Source organism: Lytechinus pictus, chromosome 9, assembly GCF_037042905.1.
Source record: "Lytechinus pictus isolate F3 Inbred chromosome 9, Lp3.0, whole genome shotgun sequence".
Lineage (NCBI taxonomy): Eukaryota > Metazoa > Echinodermata > Echinoidea > Temnopleuroida > Toxopneustidae > Lytechinus > Lytechinus pictus.
The window spans coordinates 9,981,805-10,006,184 of NC_087253.1; the positions used below are offsets into that span (position 1 = coordinate 9,981,805).

Sequence of the window (24,380 nt, forward strand, 5' to 3'; positions counted from 1 at the left end):
TCATTAACATTGCTCTATAAAGGTATAGATATACAATAAATTGATAAAAGTGCTGCATAATCTATTATGTTTCTGGGAAAAGTATACACTTATCATGTAGTTCTTGACTTTGAAATGTGAATAAAATCTGTTTCAGGTGCATCTTTTTTTTTTTTTTATGGATATGCAAGGCTACTAATACCAACCAATTGGTCCATCAACCGATTAATCACTCACTCAGACAATCAATCATTAAAAAATGTTATTAGTTAATCAATGTCACTGAACTGATACACCAATCAACAGATAAATCATGACTTAATAAAACAAAACAAGTAGCCTAAACCTTTGATCAATCAGGCTAGTTAATCAATCCATCTATCAAATCAGCCAATGAAGCCACTAATCAACCATTCAGACACTATGATCAATCAATCATTCGTTCAATTCATCAATCAGTCAACCAACCAATCGGTCAATCAACCAATCAATCAACCGACAAACAAATCAATCAATTAACCAACCAACTGACAAACAAGCAAATCAATCAATCAACCAACCAACCAACTGAAACACAAACAAACAAATCAATCAATCAACCAACCAATCAATAAATCAACCAACCAACTGACAAACAAACATAATAAATCAATAAATCAACCAACCAATCTACTGACAAACCAATCAACCAACCAATCAATAAATCAATCAATCAACCAACCAATCAATAAATCAATCAATCAATCCATATATCCATCAATCCATCCACTCATCTATCAATCAATCAACCAACCAATCAATCAACAACTAATCATTCAATCTATATATCAATCAATCAGTTTTCACTTTTTGGTTTGGGCCGGAGCTCATAAAAAACATATACTTCTTTAAAACAGTCAATTAAACTTGACAAAAAAGCTTTTAATTTGAGATGCATTCCCTTTTCTCTCTAAATAAAGTACCGTGAATACAAAATCCATAAAAAGTGCACTTATTTTCTTCAATTTACCATGATTCAGTATTTTTCATGAGCAATATACTACAAGGTAATAATACTCACTGTAACAACAATCGATAATAATGAAAGTACTAAAAATAGAAATTAGAGAAATAATGATAATGATAATAATAAAAGTGACAATTACAGTAACAATGTTATATTGATGATATCATATATTATCTTTATATATAAAAATAATGACTATCAAATCACCATCATTATCATTTATAATACTAGAAGAAAAGAAAAATAAAAAAAACCTTCAAAACAGTTTAGAAGTATCCTAATTCATTATGTATTTCATTTTGTAATTTCTAACTCGTATCAAACTCTGGGTAAAAACTCCTTTTTTGACTTAAGATTACTTTAACCAGTTCAGCTCAAAACAGATCCTTGTTAGATCAAATTTATCTAAAATTGAGTTGCCCAGCTAATACACCCCCCCCCAAAAAAAAAAAATTAATTAATCAAATAAAATAAATAAATAAATACAAAATAAGAAAAGGGATATACACTAAGTACTTAATGCAAGGCTTGCAAAATGCACCTTTCTGGCAAGTTAGTAAGAAAGCATCCTAATATTATGCAAAATAAATAAGACTTTAGAACAGAACTTGAAAAGACGAAACTAGTGCACAAACATGTACAGAAAAAAATCGCAGGCAGAGTTGATGAACAGTTAAAAGTAAAAATATGAGATGTTAGCGAATCCAGGGTTCACAAAGATTCACGATTAATCTTACTCATGATTTTCACGATTAATTGTTTGGTAGTGGATCGTATTACCGAACACTTTTCATGAATTCAATCATATCAAACACATTACTCTCATAAAATTCACCAAACTTCCACCATAAATACACAATTACCTACAAAATATAAATATGTAAAAATTTTGCCAAAATCGTTTGTCCCTTTTATGATATAAGCTTCCAATCGGACCCCTCTTCGCATGTTAAATATTTTGGTCACTTGAAAAAGGTATCGTATTACCGAACGTGTGTTTTCTATGGGAAAAGTTGTGAAAAAAACAAAATCACTGATGAGCTATTTTGAACATATTTTATTATTTTTAGAATATTAAGACTTTGAAAATGTGTTTTTGACAATTTTTCATCATCTTTCTATTCAAGTTCCCTTTGAAAGGATGTTACAAAATTTTGAGCTAATGAAATTATTTTCTGACGCGTACGATGTGCGCGTTCGGTAATACAAGGCCGGTCGGTAATACAATCACTCACTATACATGTAATCAATGCAATCAACGGTAAAAAAAAAAAGTTCTACGATGATTGCTATTGTTGTGTTACAGGCCTCAGAAGAAATAGCATAGGCCTACTTTGTGCCAGAAAAAAAAAGGAGATAGATTATCAAAATACAATGTAGGGAGAAAAAAAAAAACTAATTAGTGGCAGATACGAGTAAATATGTGCAGCATAAATGGATATTGGATTTTAAAAAAAGGTTAAAGCCTCTCTGGAAATTAGTGAAAATTATATATTGGGCTACGTGGCAAGTAGACCAACTAGACCAATTAGACGAAACTGGTTGTAGACCAAGATTACACCAAGTTGGATCCGACCAAAGGGGACGTAAATAGAGCTGGCGTAGACTTAATTGAAAATTACTGTTCTGTCTGCCATATTGGGGAATTTTATCATTATGAACACAAACTGCAGATTTTATGTCCATGATAAGATTGCAAAATAGCCTACCGTTGACATGCTAACTGAAAAATATCATTCTTTAGCTCCTTAAGAAAGAAAAATACATGCGGTGCTAGAATTACTTCTGGCGCAGTCACATTTTGTCTACTATGGCCGTACAGTGAGTCAAAAACGGCCTTTTACAATTTTTGTACCAGCTTCATGTATGTGGTTCGAATAGAAATCCGCAAAACACCCGTTTCCTACTCATCATGCGGACACGATACGGGAAATGTGACTGCAGAGGTAATGACCTATAAATAGGACTGCTATACCATTGAAATCAATAACATGATCAACATATTTACCTAAAATACATACAGAATAACATTTCATGGTAAAGAGAAATCAGTACGATATATTATCAGTTTTCCACTATGAAAATACATATAAAATAAATATTTAACCTTCTATAAAGCAGGTACTGCAGATTTAGTACAAATGTTGTCAAATATATACATAATTAGATACCTAGCTTTAAAAACATCATTGATATTTTTTTTTTTAAAGATGGAATATATACAACCATTTTCTCTGGAGAAGACATACTTTGGAAAGACATTTGTGTTTTTGGAATACATTAAGAGGAATGGAATACATGGAGTTATGCAATGCATTTGCTACAATGCTTACGAATATATCTGGTAAAAAAACAGATTTTCTATAAAAAATAAGGCATGTTTGATCAAGTTCCATGACATTTGCTCTGTGACAATTGCCCCGTCACACATGACAAAGCTAAACATAAAACCTGGGCCCCATTTCATAAAAAGTTGCTATGATAGCAACTCTTGCTGGAAAGTCAACTTTCATTGGAAGAGCCAATCAGGAAGCAGAAGTTCTACTGTTGTCATGGTAAATGATATCCCAGCAAGAGTTGCGATCATATCAACTGTTTATCAAATGGGGCCCTGATCTTCAAAAATACACACCTTAATATTAACCTTCATATCAGTCAGAACCAGAACCTTATATATCGTCAGAGATATTAGCAGACGAGAAACTGTCGCAGCAGAAAATTTTGTATTTTTTATCATTACACTCAGTGTGCTCAAAACTTAGTGAGCCCTACCAGAAATTGAACAAATTTAAAATGTTTAAGTTCTGCCATGTTTTACATGGAGCGTTGTGGCCCAGTGGCTAAGTCTTGAAAACAGAGGGTCGTGGGTTCAAATCCCAACCATGGCGTAGTTTCCTTCAGCAAAGTATTCATCCACATTGTGCTGCACTCAAGTCAACCCAGGTGAAGTGAATGGGTACCTGGCAGGAATTTATTCCTTGAAATGCATGTGTGCTGTCATCTTAGTAATTACGGCTGCCAAGCTACAGCTGGGGTAATAATATCCAATTCCTTTGGAAGCGCATAGAGACTTTATTCATGTGATATGTGCTATACAAGAACTGTATATTATTATTATTACTACATACTAAATTGTGAAGTCAGACGATAAAGTATTCCACTCAATAAAGTTTGTTTCTCTTGGCTCGCCGAACATTGTAATATTGTTGCCTACAATCAACCCTCAGCATGAAGGAGTGTATTTTGTGGTGGGGTTCACTAACTTTTGAGCACAACTGTATCATTATATTTAAGTCCACAGTTATCTGAAATGCAAATTCTGCATTCTTTGGTAGTTTAAAATCCAAATTTTGTGTTCTTCAGCGTTATGTACAATAAATATATTACAACGCACTTGTACTACAATGAAAAACCTTACAAACACTGATTTTTCAATAATACATCAGTTCGAACACTGCAGTATGCATTAAAGCAAATTAACACTGCAAACAGGTTTGATCAGTAGATTTTCCACTGATTCATGGTTGTGTTTTCTTGGATTTGCCCTAATTTCATTATTTTTACTGAATTTCATCAGAATTCAACTTCACTAGTCTGAATACTTATACACATGTATTTTCCACAAAACAAAATTGTCAAAGCATTCGAATTGATATCTGATTGCATAGATCATCTTCCTTGCTACCGTCACAAAAGAAACATTAGAATAAAATCTTTCTCTAGAAGAAAGCAATATTCTATAATGACAACTCCCATATGATTTTGCTAAAAATCACCTCATACCTGATTCAAAGTTTATGCATAAAATCATGATTTGTGCAATTTATACATGTGTGCAAATAAAAATGATGTCATGTATAAGAATCAAAACAAATTATAGTTAGGTGGCACAATCTGGCTATTAAAAAAACATACAGTACATGTATTCATTTACATGTTTTTATAATTGCTGGATAACAGAACTTTCTCATTTTACAGTTAAAAGAGTTCCTATTTCATGAAAGTTGAGTAAGTTTGTTGGGTCAAACCATTCAATAAACCACTTTTGTCAATCTATATGAGTTTATTGAGATACTTTGTTACATCAGCATCCAGTATCGCTGTGTGCATGGGTAGCTGTGATGAGATCTGGGGGTCGTTTCATAAAGCTGGTCGTAAGTTAAAGATAAATTCCAGTTGTGGGAACGATCTCAAAATGACTTTTTACAAAATTTAATATAATGATCACCAAAGTGTCTGTTTGTAAATAAAAAATATGTGCCAAAGGATTCTGGAAGAAATTGTGTAATTGCTGAGTAATAAGCAAAACAAGCGCAGATTCGGTCACTTCCATCGGGTCTTTATTCCAGCAATAATAATACACTGTCCCACGTATGCCTATCTGTGTTGGCGATCTTCAGTGTGATCGTTTTTAGCTAGATATTATGATTTCACAAAGTTCAGTTTATGTAACTGTACCAGATCTAGATCCACGATGATATATCAATACTTTACCTTGGTTTTACAGACTTTCTCACGAAATCAGTGTTTTACTGCAACTGCGTTCATTTAGCTTTAAGAGTGACTTCAAGAATGACTGGTGATCATTTCTTGTGGTAAATGATATTTACCATTAAATGTTCATTGGTGATTATTTAGCGAGTAAGAAAGATTCACCAGTCGTTCTTAAAGTGGCTCTTAACTTACAAACAGCTTTATGAAAGACCTACCTGGGGCCCATCTTACAAAGGGTTATGATGGATTCAAATCTGAAGTTGGAAGCATTATTTTACAAGTAAAATTGATGTGAAAAGTGAAATTTTGACAATTGCATTGTATACCTGCTCATGTTTGGATATCAAGCACAATAAAAACTTGAAAAAGTGCTTGAAATATTTTATGTTGTTGTGTCATATCACAGCCATGGCACTATTAGACATTGCATACACTATTACATTTGCTATACTAAACATATAGTTAGTAACTATCTGGCCCTAATTAACGAAGTACTCCTTTCCCGCCTACATGTAGGTTTAGTGGTTTGCATCAAGATTATTTTATCTAAATTCTAAAGCTTTCATGTGCTAGTAAGTACTGATAGAATTGGAATGCCCTCTGAAGACGTAATGAATTTCAGCAATCATAAGAATATGGGCCACATTTGTTCTTGAAGGAAGACTATACTTATTGAATATTATATGTGGATCATTGTGGCCCAGTGGATTAATCTTCTGACTTTGAAACAGAGGGTCGTGGGTTAGAATCCTAGCCATGGTGTAATTTTCTTCAGCAAGAAATTTATCCACATTGTGCTGCACTCAACCCAGGTGAGGTGAATGGGTACCTGGCAGGATTAGTTCCTTGAATGCATGAGCCCTGAAAGGCAGCTCGAGCTAAAGCCAGGGTAATAATAATAATAACATCGCGCCTCGGAATATAATATTTTAGATAGATGGCGCTATATAAATGCCTGTTATTATTATTGTCATTAATTGGTTCTGGACTGTATTATGTATTGACTGAATTTGTACAATCTTCCTGCAAAGTACATGTACAGCTGTAAGCTTTGGTGAAAATCAGCTATTATAAGGGAATAAGGGCCACAATGGTACATGAAGGAAGACAATTCTGCCCTTTGGAGGAAGACTAATCGTGTTCCTTGACGGAGGAGTAGACGCCACACCCACAGCAGTATTTACTTCCTCTGTGAAGCTTGAAGAACAGGATCAATATGAACCAGACCAGCAGGATCTACAGGGACAAGCAGAAAGAACCATCATGAATCATACAACAAATGATGCACAGCTGAGAGTGTGTGCTGAGCACTACTGCCATGCAGCACACCTGATGGTATCTCTGGTTGGGCCACAAGCATAAGGTGGTAGCCCAGAGTGCTTGTGCACATCATTATGAATACGTGCGATGCCTACATTTCCATTAAAATCGCCAACTTAACCAGCGCATTATTTGATTTATAAAATAATTGCCAGCATGAATTCTTATTGAACAATTGTTAAAAATGGTGAAGCTCCAAATGTCCATGGCTCACAAACTAGGACTCTACTGTCTATGACATTTTAAAAGCCTATTGCCACTGTGGTATTTCATACAACCTGCATGCTTCAAGTTGACCCAAACCAAGACCCTTATTTTATATTATGGTTTAATTCAAACTCTGGTCTAAGATATTTTGTAAGTATGGATAGCCAATTGTAACAAATTTCTAACAGTGCAGGTTTAATTTATCAGCTAATTTGACACTGGAATCAATTATAAATGTCTGACATAGATCACTTAATATAGATAGGGTTAATATTGGTTGTTCATAGCTTTATAACTAGAAGAGTTTCACAAACCTGTATGATGACAAAGACGATACAGACCACTCCAATCAAAAGCAACCAATCCTCTAGCGTCATGAGTATGTAATCCTGACAACCCTGTAGAATAGTACATCAAAATATGAAAATAGGTGATTTCAAGTCCGGTGTTGGCCTTGGTGTTGGTGTTAGTGTTGACATTTGGATTGCTTCCCCTAGCTCCAAAACTAATTCAGATTTGGGAAAACTTATCCAGATCACATGATTGACATCTCAACAACTAGTGAGTGACTTTTCGGGACCATCTTCATGTTATTTTTGGTGTTATAATCGTGTAAAAACTGAGCTAACACCAACACCAAAAGGTCAACACTGAACTTGAAATCACCCAATTTTAATACATAAAACCTCCATGTGTCAATGTTGTTTTTCATTCAATTTTCTGTCCGTCCATACACCAGAGTACCGAAGTGATGACGTCACAAAAACTCTTTTTTTATACCATATTCTGGTAGAGCATGATGAAAAACCCCACTTCCAAAATTTGGTGAGAATCGGTCCATGGGGGCCTTAGATACATGTATGACCTCATGAATTCAGGTTGAAAGGGTTAATATAAGATCAATCCTTTCAAAATGAAAACACAAATAATTTTTAGCTGTAATCGATGATGCTATGAGATTGCTTTCATACCTCCATGTAGTAGCTAGTACAAGCGCCATCAGGACCGTTACAGCACGATCCGGGCACTTCGCCCGGCGGGAATCCCCCAGTAATCTCCCAGTCAGTAGGTGCGTTCACACCGCAGCATTCAACCTGTTCAGGAACGATGAAAGGAACATGACTTTTAATAATCAGCATCTACCCTGCATGTATTATAGCGACCTTTAAAAAGTCCATGGTGTATTTGTTAGCAGCAATCCCGCTCAGCACCTTTCAAAGAAAGGGAATTCTCAGAAAATCTTCTTTTTTGATATTTTTATACTGATGGCTTCATTTGAGACATAAAAGACAGATACTAGAGTGGATATTTCATTAGATGAAAACCTACCTCTTGTTGCAGACTGTCCATGCAGTTTTCATCTCAGAATGATTCTCGTCTTGATAGTGAAATAGCCCTTGTTTCACGCTTAAAGTCATATATTTTGTGATTGATTGGATCAATCACAACTATGTTAAAACTTACCTCTTGTTGCAGACTGTCCCAACTGCCAAAAAGTTTTCATCTCTGAATGATTCTGATCTTTACAATAAAATGGCCCTTGTTTCATGCTCCCAGCCACATACATGTATTGTAGTTGTGATTGATTGGATCAATCGCAACTCTGCGAAAACTTACCTCTTGTTGCAGACTGTCCCATGCAGCTTTCATCTCCGAATGATTCTCGTCTTGATAGTAAAATAGCCCTCGTTTCATACTCGCGGTCACATAGCTTGTCATGTCATCGTGCATATGAAGCCCGGCAAAGGCGATGATGATAGCGGACACCTCCAAACAGATCACCACCACAACCATGAAGTAAAACTGAAAGAAAATTAAGATACAAATGACAAGTCCTTTATTAGGGTCATTGAATAAGCTTGTCTGTTATGTTCTATGTTTTTGTCTTTTGTTTTTTTAATACTTTTTTACTTTTGCTTTTAAATGCTGTTGTTTTGTTCTACCAGTCTACTGATTTGGTTTGATTTTGAGATCTTTGTTTTCAATCTCAAAAGTTGATTGGAAGATATTTGTTTTATTATCAGTAATGAATATAAAAAGGGAGTAGCCTAGATGGACCAATGGCTTTTTGTTACTCCCTCACATCCCATTCACTATATGTTTTTTATTGTTATTTGTTTGCCTAAATTGTACAACTGTCATTGTTGTTTTTACTCTAAATTGCATTAACTCACTATGTATTGTATGTACCCTGTCTTTGTTAAGAGATGTGAAATAAATGAATTTGAATTTGAATGTTTCTATTATTGACCCACTTTGGATAATATTTGAATCATTAATTTATCAATTTCTTTCTTCAATTCATCACCATTGCTGTTGTTATCGCTGTCATTATCAGCATCAATTATCACCATCTTCATCATCACCATCAATTTTCATTATCATTATGATTATAATAATGATAAAATATAGATTGTAGTAATAATAATATTAACATGCGCCTCAGAATAGAATTTTTCTAGATAGATGGCGCTATATAAATGCCTATTATCATTATTATTAATGTTATTACTCCTATCATTATAACTAATATCAATATTATGGACATTGAGACCTATGTAAGGTGTAATGCGCTATATAAAAACTGTTCTATTATTAGCTATTATCAATATTACCCTTTTTAACACTATTGATTCACTATGTATTTCATCATTATCAAATATATTTGTCTGGTAATTACTTAAGTGCTGTGGATCATTCACATGTTGGACACTATTGTAAAAAAGGAACATTTCTAAGATTGAATTATACAGATTTTGCTTAAAAAATGGACCACTGATGAATTATGAAGGGGGAGGAGGTGGCTTGCCACCCCAAACCCCTTTTTTTTGCTTAGCAGAACATTAGCGTACAACACTGGCTCCCTGAATAACTTTCCTTGCTACATGTACATTATATGTAGTCTGTCTAATGTCTCTAGAGCTTATATAGATACTAAGTACTGAGAAAAGAAAAAAAGAAAAAGTCACTAATTCAACAGATTATTTCAAGGACAGAAAAGGCCTACAAACAGTAGAACCATTCAAGCATACTTTCAACCTTATAGACCTGTTCACAGCACAAACAGAGGAGTCAATGCACTGTCCATTGAGTAAAAAAAATCATGGTCTTTGATGCTTAATACCCTGAAGGCCGGCTCAGATTGTGTAAAGTTTGAATAATCAAATATCACCTTTTCTATAAACATGCTCTAGATCATGTATCATCCCAGTCATGGCGTAATTTCCTTCGGCAAGAAATTTATCCACATTTTGCTGCACTCCACCCAGGTGAGATGAATGGGTACCCGGGAGGATTTATTCCTTGAACGCTTCAGCGCCTTTTACTATGGCGGCTTAGCTACAGCCGGGGTAATAATATGATACCGAGTATCAAAGCGCAGTTGAGTATATGCACATAGTACATGTAACTGCGCTATATAAATTGACATAATCCGCCATATTATTATTTTCATGAACTTACATGTACAAATGTCAACTGCCCAAGCCTATTTCAGGTTTTGGTATCCCCCCCCCAAAAAAAAAAAAGATTCTGTTGCTATATACCTTAAAATGTTACAAAGTGAAGGATAAACAATGTATCAAATTGGGAAAGTCATGAAAGTCCGTTTTAAGAAAAATGGTCTCTTTCGTATCAGAAAACCTGTAATTCTGTTTCAACCTTGATCTGGAATGAAAATTCCATTTTGCCATAGAAAATATAAAAAGCAAAAACATGAATTCTGTTTTGCAAATGAAATTGTGGTTCCATGACATTTGCTCCAGCGACAATTGCTCCGCTGTAAATTCCACACACAAACGGAATTACCAACTTTTTTTAAATTTTTTTATTATGCTTTGTTTTGTATTTTATTTCAATTTGTATATAATATGTACAATGTATAATGATTATGTTTGTTATATATGTATATGAAGTTATGAAAATAAAAAAATCATTGAAAAAAAAAAAAAAAAAAACTTAAGCCCTTGATATAACACTATACCCTATCCTAAACCTACTATAAAACCCTATTGCAATCATAATCCTAACCTTTCATCATAGATGAAATAAAGCCAGGAGCAAATGTAGTGTCACCGAGATTTCACATTCAATTCAATTTCAATTTATTTCATAAATTTTCAACAGAACAAAGTAATGTGGTCAAAATAGTTACAGTGAACTTTATATACAGACAAAATAAATTCAGGCATGTACAGTATATGATATTTATATACATGTAAGTAAAAGCAAAACAAAACAGAGTATTATATAAGCAAAATATCATAACCATTTTAAAATAAACTTCTGAGATTTCACACTGAAAGAACCAAAACATATTTTCCGATTTGATTTCACAAGTGACTAAAAAATCTTAACTTGCGCTTACCGTAAGAAGACAGCAGACGCCCTCCCTCACGGCTGCAATACATCCGATGATAGCCACCACCACGATGAATATACCGAGAATTATGAGGACGTACGCTGCATGCATGTACGAGATGCTCGGGAGAAGGGACGCGTACGTCCCCGATGTCACCCCTACCAGCACATGTATGCCGGTGATGAATAATCCGATACCGGAAAGCTACAGAAGAACAAATAACATTTCAGATTTTAATAGACATCACATTTTTTGTGTTAGGAGGGTTTATAAAAATTGGCTATTATTATTATTATTATTATTATTAATACGAAGAAAAGACCGATCATTTTCATTTTTCATTTGTTAATTACATTTATTCAAATGAAAATGACAATGATAAGTTATAGTAATGCTTAAAATAATGGATAAAGATTTGCAGCTCATGAACATGTTACACTGTTTCCCCGGGCACTGGTTATCAACATTTTCATATTTTCTATAGCATCACTTTAATAGGATGGAAGGATGGATGGATGGATGGATGGATGGGTGGGTGGATGGATGGGTGGGTGGGTGGATGGATGGGTGGGTGGATGGGGGGGGTGGATGGATGGATGGGTGGGTGGATGGGGGTGGATGGATGGATGGGTGGTGGGCGGGTAGGGGGTGGGGGTGGTGGATGGATGGACGGGTGGGTTAATGGAGGGAGGGATGAATGACTGAATTTATTCAAAACCAAGCATAACATGTTTCACATACATGTACATGTGGATCACCAATTGTAAGACAGTATGAATGGTTTTTTAGGACCCCGAGAGAAGCGAGGCTTGTAAGAGGAGCCCTATCCAAAATAAAAAGTGACGCTCAAAAGTTAGAGAACCCCACCAGAAAATGTCAAGTTCTGCCAATTTTATTGTGAAGTCTAGTGATAAAATATCACATTCAATTTGTTTCTCTGGGCTCGCCGAACATTGTAATGTTGCTGTCTACATTCAACACTCAGGCATGAAAGAGTGCATTTTGTGGTAAGGTAAATGTTGAGCATAACTGAACATGTGCATACATGTACATGTAATTATATTGGAATTTGGGGAAATAAAGCAAGGTACACAAACTGAAACATCATTGATGGATTCCAGTAAACTTGATATTAACCTTGACTGCGAAAAGTGACATCATAGGACAATGAAAGAAAACTTAACACATCTTTTCTTCAATGTTTTTTCATTGTTGACACAGTTACCATTCAAAAGCCTGCAACAATTCTCACACCCCCTTTTATACTCATTTTATCATTTCTTTTCAATTTCTTTTGAGAACGGCATATTTTCATTGAGCGTTGTGGTTTCTGTTTCAAAACTTTCCTATAGGCCGAGATGAATCATTTCATGAGGTCGCGTAGCCTACAGTATATTACTAGTAGGCTTTGGAATATATGTTCTAAATGGCTCCATGACATTTGCTCCCGTTACAATTGCTGCGATGGAAAATCTGCACATTAAGCTATTTACCTCCAAAACTAAATAAACCCTAATCGTAATCTCTACATTATTCAAAACCAAAAACTCTATTACAATCCTATGCCTTCTGAGATATTAAGACCGGAGCAATTGTCGCAGGTGCAAATGTCGTGTGCCCGTTCTAAATACTCATTGAATATATGGGAAGGAAAATATGGGCAATCATTGAAAAACGGACTCCCTATCAACACCAACTTTGACACTATGAATTTGAGTGAAATATAAATTAAAATGTAAATTGAAAAAAAAAACCAAGCGAGGACGAAAAAAAATGATAGCACTTGACATTGTACAAAGAATACATGCATATCCTTTGATCTCATGTGCATTTTAAGAAAAGATAGTAATAACCTGGGGCCCATTTCATTAAGAGTTGCAACTGTTGTAACTTTGCCATTATGGCAACTACCATGTGTCAACCTTGATTTTGATTGGCTGCTGAGCCCTGTTGCCATGGTAGTTGCCAATATGGCAAAGTTGTATGTCCTTTATGAAACAGGCCCCTGATCATCATTTACTCAATCCCTTTTATGTCCAAATATTTTGCTCAATTTGTATATATTGAATCTATTTCTTTGCCAATCTAGCGATTAAAATATTCATTAAAAAAAATTGAAAGCCATTCAATACTGAAATATACACAGAAGAAGTGACCACATTCTTGTTTACCCCCTCCCCCCTCCTTCCCCCCAAAAAATCGATGCAGAGGCCTACATAAACATCAGAAGAGAGAGAGAAAAAATATGTTCCCACTTTGACTCTAATATTGGGGGGGGAGAGGTTAGATCGATATTGAATGAAAATAATCACTAAAATCATTAAACTGGCAATGAGGTGGGAACCGTCAAATCCCTGTTTTAACAAACAAATTTTCATTTTCAAAGATATTTTATTGTGAGCTACATTTATTCTATATTTTAGATTTAAGCTCTTTTGAGATTTTGGGTTTATCAGAGAAATCAAATCAATCAAACTGATTCAATTGAAAACAAGCATTGAAAGGAATACAATTTCAAAAATAATATGAAAACAATCAAAAAAGGCTTCAAAAGTGAATTTTCCTAATAAAACTGCAAAAGAAAAACAAATTCTACAATAATGTCTGTTTAAAAATCAGCCACTTTTAAAAAGGTATATAGATGGAATCATTTTTAAAATTCTTTATGTACATGTAATGTACATGTACGTACTATCAAACCCCATTGATTTTTTTGAGAAATGTACTTTAAAACTATTGCACTTGACAATTAGCATAAACCACAATTCTGGCAAGTCTCTATGGAAACACCTGTGCTATTAGCTTTTTCTACTAGTAGTTTTACAACCAACGCAGTCTTCAATGTGAGACACAAGGAGTTTTTTTACAGCTATTTTAACAGGGGAAACGGTCGACTTGTTTTCTTAGGCAAAGGTTGGAATTTCTTTCAATAAGGTCCAGTGTAGAGCAGAATGAATGGTAACCAAATTCTATAGAACGTCTGTATTGCATTCTCTACATAGACCAAACCAACCTACATGTACATACATGTACAATACTAGCAACATTAACTCTACCTGGGTTATTCTTTGCTTTAAATTGTACAGCTTGTTTGTGATATCAATTAATATTTTAAGGGCCATTCAGTGTAACCCTAACCAGACCGGGCTTCTCAGGGTGTTAGATAGCCAGAGGGGGGGGGGGGGGTTGAATCAACCCCCTTTGAGATCTCGGCTGCCAATCATGCGAACACCATGAAAATTGACATACAGGTAATAATAGTGTGGGATGTAATCTACAAGGCTGGAGTACTATGGTTAATTTTTCCAAAATGATTAAATTTTTCAAAGCTAATTTATGCATAAATCCTATACTTCTTGCTGTAATTCACTAAAAAAGCTCCTTGAATGTTAATTTTTGGTGCAAATATTCTTTACATATATCTATACAAATTGCTAACAATTACAAATGAAAAAAAAATCCTGGTTTGAAAATAAATTCCTTATGTATTTTACTGTTTTATGAATTTCTTGTAAATATTTCTTGAATTTTGGGTGGGGAGTCAAATATATAGTTGAGTTTTCTTGACACAGAAATATGCTAAAATCATTTAATTTCAGCTGATGATAGTAAAAATAATCATATATTTATAAGAGAAAACTCAATTTACATTGACTTTGACCACAAAATCATGTTTTGGAGCAATTTTGGGTCTGACATGCACTAATACATAATGTTGCGTGATTTTCAACTGCATACCCGGGCATTCAAAATGTTTAGGGGGTTGATTCACCCCCCCCCCCCCTTCCCGGTTTTAGGGTTAAAGGGGGAATTCATATTGGATAAAGGAACTTCAATGAGAAGAAAAATTAGAGAGAAATATGCATGAATGTTTGACAAAAATCCAATAAGAGAAATATGATTTTTTTTTTAGAATTATGTTGAATTTGTGATGCCGTACAATACAAGTTGCTCTTGGCCTAAAAGGCATGTAAAAAAATCCATAAATTTCAAGTCTTTAATGGATTACTGAAAATATTTTACATGTAGCTATGCATGTAGCAAGTGGATCATGTGGTTGATTTTCAATTTTCTGAAAAAATTGCATTTTATGGAATTTATACACAAGAGGGAGCTGCTCGCATCACAAAATCAAGAACTTCAAAACTCTATATTATAAATCTGTTTAATCTTCATAACTCTGTTACATGTATATTTTATAAAGTCAAAAAGGGGCCTAAGCTTTCGATCCTAGCAGAATCTTCGTCGGAGGCAAAATGACAAACATATAAAGTGGAACAACCATAATATAGACCACAAACAAGCTACAGCAACACTAGAAACAAGGAGACAAAAGGGGCATTAGTGAGTAGAGAAGACCAATCAAGTTAGTGAAGGGGATGAAAGAAAAGGAGTAGGCAGACACAAAGGGAAGTTAGTGTAAGTAAGGCCAAGAGGGATTAAGATAATGAGGCAGGCAACATCAAACAGGATCTGGAACAAAACAGTGATAGAGGGATGAATAACTAGAGAATTAGTGAGAGGTGGGTCAAACAGGTTACAAAGAAAGGCTTAATAAACTGGTGCATAAGAGTGGGGGGAAAAAAAGAAGAAAAAGAATGGGGAACAACTGATAATGTGCAAAAGACATATAAGTATATACAGTCAGACCGCAGGTCCCTATGCTAATGAGCAAAAAGGCCAGATTCATCCAAATCATCTCGTGGCTGAATCCTCCTCCTTGCAAAATCTCGTGATTCGTGAGATTTTCTTTCTCTAAGAATTTACATGTTTTAACCTCAAGTTAAATGAAATATTATTACACGATCAGATAGAGTAAAAGTTACTCTTTCATATTGGTCATTTACTTTGTATACAATATTTTGTTAAATAAGTAAATTTCTGGCCTGAAAATGTGCATAAAAACTGAATTTTCTTCCTCTGTTTATTTTTGCAAATTGTGCAAAACTTTTTATTTTGAGCCTCAATGATATCTATATCACCATAAAGCTGAACATCTGCACTTTCTCACAATGCCACTCTTGATACGCGGCACCTTTTAATCGGGTCAAGATCACACTTTTCCCACCAATGTACAAGACGAGATTTCTGAAATTTTGTACTTGCATGAAATCCAGAGTTCTGATTGGCTGGATAAGGTTCACAGAACAACAGGCGCGGGGTATTTGAGGAGATTACCACATGGGAAGTGTGACCTTCCCACGAACCCAGGCACTGGAACCGTTGGAATTTGCCATTGTGTGGTCTCTTTGACCAATCAGAGTGCAGTATTCTTGTTTTCAAGCTGCTTTATGTACTTGGCAAATGAAAAGTGTGATCTTGACCCGATTAAACCAATTCTTATTTTGAAACCTATATAATTTCAAAGCATACATATTCAGCTTTATCATGATAAAAAAATCATTTGGGCTCAAACAAAAATAAAGTGTGAAAATAGCAGCTTTTGTCAGGTGAAAATATTTATTTTGTAGCATATTTTAGATCAAAATGTTAACCTATATTACAAAATCTTTGAATAAATCCAAACACATGACCTAAAAGAATGATTCTTCTTCTTTACAATGGTACCAAATTCATGAAATTCGATGCACAATTAGAGCAGCAATGACCGAATGAAAAGAGGTGTTTTGGTCCGCATCAAGCTCATTAAATATGCAAAACATCTCAAGTCATGAATATCACTTGGATGAAAGAAGCCACTTTCTTGGGACCTGCAGTCTGACTGTATATGATAAAGCATTAAACAAACTAAGAGAAGAAGGTAAGTGTAAATATGTATCTATAAGTGATATGTATATAAATATATCCAAAAAAGAAATGTATATGAAAAAATATATAAATATGTACACATATGGTGTAACTGATATGGTAATCCGCTAGGTGTGACGGGAAAAAACATAAGACTATATAGTAGGAAAGAAAAAAAATCTGTATATGTGAAAAAGAGGAAGCAAATTGCCTAAAAAGGTAAAAGCAAATATAGAAGAGAGGGGTGTATTATGAAGAAACCATAGTATACATGTAAATAAGCAAATGTGGTAAATCTAAAAGAGGTGAGTGGAGAAAAAACAAATATATAAATATATATATAATAATTATTATATCGCCTGAATAAGGAAGGAAAAATTGGAGCTGAGCTTGTATGAAATATGGGAGGAAAGTAGAGTAAGAAACTATAATGTAACTATTCAAAAGAGCTGAGGGGAAAAATTATATGTATATATAAATTGAAAGTGGATAGGAAAGAAAAATCAGTCGTTCCCCTCTTGGATGTTCAGGCCATGAGGTTGGGTGGTGCGAAGTCGTCTCATCCAGAGCTTCTCCCTGCTAGTACGGACTGAGTCAGGACGGGTACCTAAAGATTCGATGCCCTGTAGCATCATGTCAGTGATGGAGTGGTTGGGGAGGTTAAAATGGCGGCCAACTGGAGTGTCCAGCTTTGCTGTGTTGACGGTGGATCTGTGCCCGTAGAATCGTTTTTTGAGTGTGGTCTTGGTTTCCCCTATGTATTGTACCCTACAAACTCTGCAAGTGATGAGATATACAACATTAGTGGTAGTGCATGTGATGTTGCCCTTGATTTGGTGAGACAGGCTGGTAGAGTTGCTGGTGAAAGTATCGCCCTCGTGAAGGTGTATTTCACATATGATGCACCTGTTGCTGGTGCATTTGAAGGTGCCATGCTGTATGGGAGAAGAATGGTTAGTGAGGGAGGGCACTTCAGCACGAACAATGAGGTCCCTGAGATTCGGTGGGCGTCGGTATGCTAGAAGGGGAGTATCGGGAACGGCCTGTTGGAGACGATCAGAAGTGTGTAAAATGTGGTGGTTATCAAACAGGATTTTGCGGAGAGGGGGTAGATTGGGATGGAAGGTGGTCACAAGCGGTATTCTGTCGGTGGTCTCCTTGTCACTTTTTGGTTTGAGAACTTCAGATCTGGGGAGAGAACGAACTTTGTTAATTGCCAGTTGGACTGCCCTGGCCCCGTGGCCCCTAGCACAGAGATGTTTCTGCAGATTCCTGGCATGGAAGGAAAAATCAGGGTCCTCGGAGCAGATACGGCGAAGTCTGAGGGCTTGACTGTAAGCGATGCCGGTTTTGCAGTGACGGGGGTGGCAGCTGGATGAGTGGAGGTACTGGTGGGTATCTGTGGGTTTAGAGTATAGGGTAGTGGTGATACCATTAGACTTTTTCTGGACTGTAACATCAAGGAAGTGGGTTTCCTGTTGGGAGAAATCAGAAGTGAATTGGATGGTCCTGTGGAAGGAATTGATGTGGTCAATGAATGTATGGAGGCTGTCTTCATCCCTGGTCCAGATGAAGAAAATGTCGTCTATGTAACGCCACCAAATCCATGGGCGACAGGGGGCTGAATCTAACATCTGCTGTTCCAGCTTCATGTATATTTTGATGGATATCTGCCAAATCTTTGACACTAATATGTGTGTGTGTATTTGAGTTTTGTCAGACGTGGATCAATCAGATATGATTATCTACGTCTGGGACCGACCTTTAACGTCACCATCCGAAAGACGTGACCGGGGCTCGAACCTCGAACCTCTGCATCAATTTGTAACTTCCCCACATAGCTTGGATTACAGGCGCACGCCACAACGCCCAGTTGTTTTTGTTTTTCTACTTTAAAAACCAATTTTCAGTCAGGGTGAACTTCTCCTTAAATTAAAAAACACAAGTTTCGGTTTGAAACTGACAACGTATTTTGGAAAATATAAATTGACAATTTACAGCCTGGCTAACAATGCAAGCGTGCTGGATCATCAAAACGATATTAAGAAAGTATGCCCGATCTCTATTCTTCTGTGAATCACAAAGAACAATACTAACAGACAAATGTTTGGCCATAACAATTAACATAACATTTCAGCCATAATAATAGCATATTGGGAGGGGGGGGGGCTTACTTCAAGTTTTAAAGGTAAATTCAAAGGGAATTACGAGTCCCAATTTCACTGTTCTCACATAATAATATGTTCTCAAACTTGAAGCAGTGCGTGCAACACTATGAAAAACAGCCTTTTTTAAAGGATTTGTAGGAAGCAGGGAAAAAAATTACACGGGGGCTCGGGGCAATTTACAGTGTAGCCCCCACACGCTCAAGTCCTGGAAACTCGAAAAGGACCCCTGGAAAATCCCCAATCATTGGAATGTTAAAGCTTCTCCAATATTGCAGATTTAGGCAGTGAGTTGTGAAAAGCAGCCCCTGAAAATATATTTTTTTTCCTGATAGGTATCCCTATGGTATTGGTATCAGATGGGTTTAACTTGCCATGCCTTGATTCCAAGGCAAGATGCTCTATGCACTGGCGGATCCGGGGGCGGGGGGCATAGCCGGCCCATAACCCCCCCCCCCCTTTTGAGAGGCACAATCAAAATTTGTAATGTAAAAATGCCGTTGAAATAGAATTTCCCCCACCCCCTTGAAAGAGAAGACCTTTTGTTTTCTTTTGTTTTTGCTTGACAAACTTTTTCGTGACTTATCCTGATTTTTTTAAAAACCTTTTTTTGTGTGTTTTTGCTCGTCAAATTTTTCCTCAGGAAAAATGTGCCCGCCCCCCTTTGGAAAATCCTGGATCCGCCCCTGTCTCTATGTATGTGCCTCATAGTATCTCACATAATAATTTTTAATAGTATACCCCCACAAAAAATATCACAATAATAATAATAACAATGATAAATTATAATAAAATAATTCAAACAAGAAAAATAACAAACTAATATAAAATAAATAAAAACAAAAAGGATGAATACAAAGTATTATACATTGTACAAATAAAGAATTTTTTTATTAAAAAATGCAAACAATAAAGCCCTTAATTTGTCTGGAATAGTTTTTTGTCTTTTTACTTACCAAAAACAGGATATCAAGGAAGTAGAGGAAGCACTTGACACATGCAATGGCACAACAACACATGATGACGGTTGACCAATCACAATCTAGAATAAGAAATAATAGAAACATATATGACAGCTGACCGATCACAATCTAGAATAAGAAACATATATGATGACAGTTGACCACTCACAATCTAAAATAGGAAATAATGGTAACATATCACCCAAGGGTTCATTACATGCCGCCGCGCACAGAAAATTCAAGCCATAGAAGTCGTGTGTTGTGGACCCAAGAAGTGAGATCGCAGCACGCGCGACCCACTAGTTAGAAATCCACTGCCAAACGCGGTTTGTGGTGCGAGGTTAGTATACTAATACTAACCTCGCAATACGTGTGAGTGGGTAACATATATGATAATAGTAGACCAATCACAATCTAGAATTTAAGAAACTAAAGTATTTACATGCTATTTTAATAATTGTCAGGGAATGACAAATTTGAACATTTGATTTTGAAGTAAATTTTTGTTGGGATATAAGTATACATTTTTTGGAATATGCAATGTGATATGATACCAACTGCGAGTTCAAAAAATAAAACTTGTTTAAAACTGCAAGGATCTCTTCACAATTTTTTCACATCATAGTACATCTTAAAAATTCTAATTGGTTGCTACTAGAATGCCAATAGTTTGAATTCTTCAAAGACCAAGTTGAGGTCACCAAACTTCACACCAACACTTAGACCAAAAGCTTCGGTCTCTGTAGACCAAAAGCTTCGGTCTCTGTTATGTTGGTTGTTCCGCTGAACTACGTTGGCTCCACTCACCAAATACATAGACCGAAGTTAAACCGTCGTCTGTACAGGGGCTCAATGGCCACCGCTAATTTCTTGTTTTTCTCCTCGATACCGCGATATTTTCCACCAAAAGTTCATACATATGCACCTATAGCTGAAAATGTATAAGTAACGACAGTTTCTTACCCTAAATTCCCGCTTTAAAACTGGCAATCAGGGGATTAACTCTGAAATTGACACTTGCGACTCGGACTAGTGGGCAGCCATCTTGGTAATGAATAATTCATGAAAAAGTGGCCGACGAAAGTCAGACTCCGCCACATGACCTTTACGTCACACATTACAGAAGGGGAAAGAAAGGAGCAGTTAAAGAAACAAAAGAAAAAAGGGGAAATAAAAATTAAAAAGAAAAGTAAAACAAAAAAGAGAGAAAACGAAAGAGAAAGAGATAATGGAAAATGAAAAAAAAAACCATCTAGAATTTTAGTATTCATAAACCCGACGTAAAAGAGATGATCTGATTGGCCAATGGTTTTGATACGCAGTTGACCCGGAAGTTCTTCCAATGGCATATGTTTGTGTGTTATATCGACTTCGGTAAGTTCGGATGAACGAGTGAACTAGGAGCTACACGACAGCCGAGGTAAGTCGCTGTTTTTTCTCCTTTTAACTTTATTTTTCCCTCGTTTTTGGCAATTAATGCCAAGAGGGAACATTAATTCGCATATTTGTCCATTTATTTTCATATATATTTATGAAATAAAGACAAAAATCGATGAGCCCCGTCGGGGGGAATTTGCATTGTACCTCCCCTAATGGTGGCGACACGCTAGCGAGCCGTCTGTGTATGAGGAGAAATTTAAAAAATTAAAAAATGTTGAAAAACTCCTCGAAACAGACGGCTGCCAGCTGTCTACGGTCTCTGTTATGTTGGTTGTTCAGCTGAACTCCGTTGGCTTCACTCACCAAATACAGAGACCGAAGTTCTAGCGCGATCTGTACAGGGGACTCAATGGCCATATGTTTATGTACTAAGTTCGAATAAAACAGGTGAAGTTGCGCGACAGCCGAGGTAAGTCACTATTTTTTTTCCTTTTAACTTGTTTTTTCCCCGTTTTTTGGCAATTAATGCCAAGACTAAGAGGGAATATTAATTTACATTTCGGTCGCGTTAATTTTCAAAAGTTTGATTCATTAAAAATTGAAGAGCCCCGACGGGGGGATTTTGCATTGTAAGCCCCCTAATGGTGGCTGCATGATAGCGAGCCATCTGTGTACGAGGAGAAATAAAAAAATAAAAAATTCAAAAACCTCCTCGAAACAGACGGCTGCCGGCTGTCATGGCTGTCTATCCAACACTAGGATTCTTAGGAAGTTGACTTGAACAAATGGAAGAAAATCTGATATTGATAAGGATCTAGAACAATCACTGAAAATTTAATAAAAATCGGGTGTAAAATAAATTAACCATTTAACAAATTCAAGTTTAGAATATCAAAACTTATTTGTTCATTGTTAGTGAAACTCATGCACGTACATGTACCCCCGTCCGCTCTCGATCTCTGTCGAAAATCCAACGGGCTGTCAGCGGAGCCGGAGTGGCGCAGCGGAAGGTGCTTGCTCGGTAATGCAACAGGTCCGGGAAATTAAGCGACAGGTGCATGCAAAATTAAACAACTCGAGCACTCAATACTCCCAAAATGGCAATTATCGCAATCAATCAAATCTAGAGTAACACACAATGAACATCAGGATATTGAATCATATCATATCAGAAGCAGAAAGTATGTCACGAAAACTTACATTTCGCTGTTTGTGAAATCCAAATATCTCCCCTGCTCAGACTCAGAGTTCGGTCTACGTCTTTGCACGCGCTTACAACAAGAATATGAATGGGGGCGCGCCAGCTGAACAACTCTTGTCCAGGAATCGCAATCCCCGACTATCAATCAAAAACTTTTTTTTTTTTTACTGGAGAAGCTACTTCAAATCGTTATTGACCCAGAGCATGCTTGACCCAGAGCATAATACTTTAACATTGCAGCTCAAAATTGAAATTGAATGATTCGATTTCGAAATTCTCTGTGTCTGCATTTATTCACTGAATGCAATGGAAATTTGCGTGCATTTGTCGAGTCCAAAGAGACTCCAAAGCAGACACGCCCATCTTGCGGAGTCCGAAACGGGGCAGGGAGAAAGTGACTCGTATTACCCCCCCCCCCCTCGGCGATCCCTATCTATAATCTTGACCAACATAAAATAAACACAAATAAAAATCTATCAGGTGCAAAGCTTGTGTTTATTTTGCAGATAACAACCATTTTGTTCAGCCATCTAAAATTTGGCCTATATATTCATATTTGAAAAAAAGTTGGTCCTCTATTAATATTGAAATAGGCCTAGATCTAGTTTTGAAAGAAGAATTAGTGCCTATATGACCCTTATACCCACCTCCAGCGGTTTGGGGATAAAGCACTCTTTAGAATATCAATGTCCGATTACGAAACCATAACATAATATTCATAACAGGCCCTATTTAATTTTACTTTATAATTGCTCTTTGAAATAGCAATATTCTCCTCGGAGAAGAGTAAATTTGAGATGATAAATATCCTATGTATCATTGTCTTATAGCCCCCCCCCCCCTATAAACAAGTCGGCCAACCGTCGCCAAGAGTAATCTTCGTATCTTCAATTCACCTTCATCGTCATCATTATCATATCTATCGCTATATAATCATTATAATTATTGATCATCTTCATTTTTATATTTATCATCTGCAACTTCTTCTTCGTCGTCATCATCTTCATCAACACCATCATCATCATCATCATAATTATCATCATCATAATCATCATCATATCATCACCATCTTCACCATCATCACCATCTTCATCATAATCATCGTCATCCCATCGACGATATCACCATCATCGTCATCATCATATCATTATCCTCATCATCTTCATCAACATCATCCCCAGAATCACCTTCGTAATCATCATCATCATTGTCATCCCATCGACGTTATCATCACTCCATCGTCATCTTCTTCTTCAATATGATTTCCATGACTATTTTCACCATCTACATCTTCATCACCATGCATGCATCGATCATCATCTTAATCATCACAATCATTTTCAAGTTTGTCATCTCCATCATCATCATCTTCTTCTTCTACTTTTCTCTTCTTCTTCTTCAATACTTCTTCTTCTCAAGTTCACCATCATCTTCTTCTTTTTCTTCTTCTTCTTTTTCTTCTTCTTCTTCTTTTTTTTCTTCGTCTTCTTCTTCTTCTTATTATTATTATTATTATTCTAAGTTATTCTTCTTTTTCTTTTACCTCATACAAGTTATT

The 24,380-nt window shown here is 36.0% G+C and overlaps 1 protein-coding gene across 1 annotated transcript; it reads right to left on the bottom strand.

Annotated features, from left to right (window-relative positions):
- Window positions 1–879: 879 nt before the first annotated feature.
- LOC129267784 (tetraspanin-9-like) lies at window positions 880–23,130 on the bottom strand. The gene is made up of 7 exons (XM_064104621.1): window positions 22,822–23,130; window positions 20,236–20,321; window positions 11,373–11,570; window positions 8,624–8,809; window positions 7,978–8,100; window positions 7,321–7,404; window positions 880–6,715 (listed from the first exon to the last, which is right to left on the bottom strand). The coding sequence occupies exons 2-7, from the start codon at window positions 20,296–20,298 to the stop codon at window positions 6,611–6,613; spliced, it is 759 nt and encodes a 252-aa protein (XP_063960691.1). The 5' UTR covers window positions 20,299–20,321; window positions 22,822–23,130; the 3' UTR covers window positions 880–6,610.
- Between the last annotated feature and the right edge of the window lie 1,250 nt (window positions 23,131–24,380).

Coding starts and splice junctions, on each gene's coding strand:
- LOC129267784 (XM_064104621.1), bottom strand. CDS start 20,298: ATGTGTTGTTGTGCCATTGCATGTGTCAAGTGCTTCCTCTACTTCCTT. Junction 8,101..8,623: donor GGGACAGTCTGCAACAAGAG/GTAAGTTTTCGC, acceptor GTTCCTGAACAG/GTTGAATGCTGCGGTGTGAA. Junction 7,405..7,977: donor GTACTAGCTACTACATGGAG/GTATGAAAGCAA, acceptor ACTATTCTACAG/GGTTGTCAGGATTACATACT.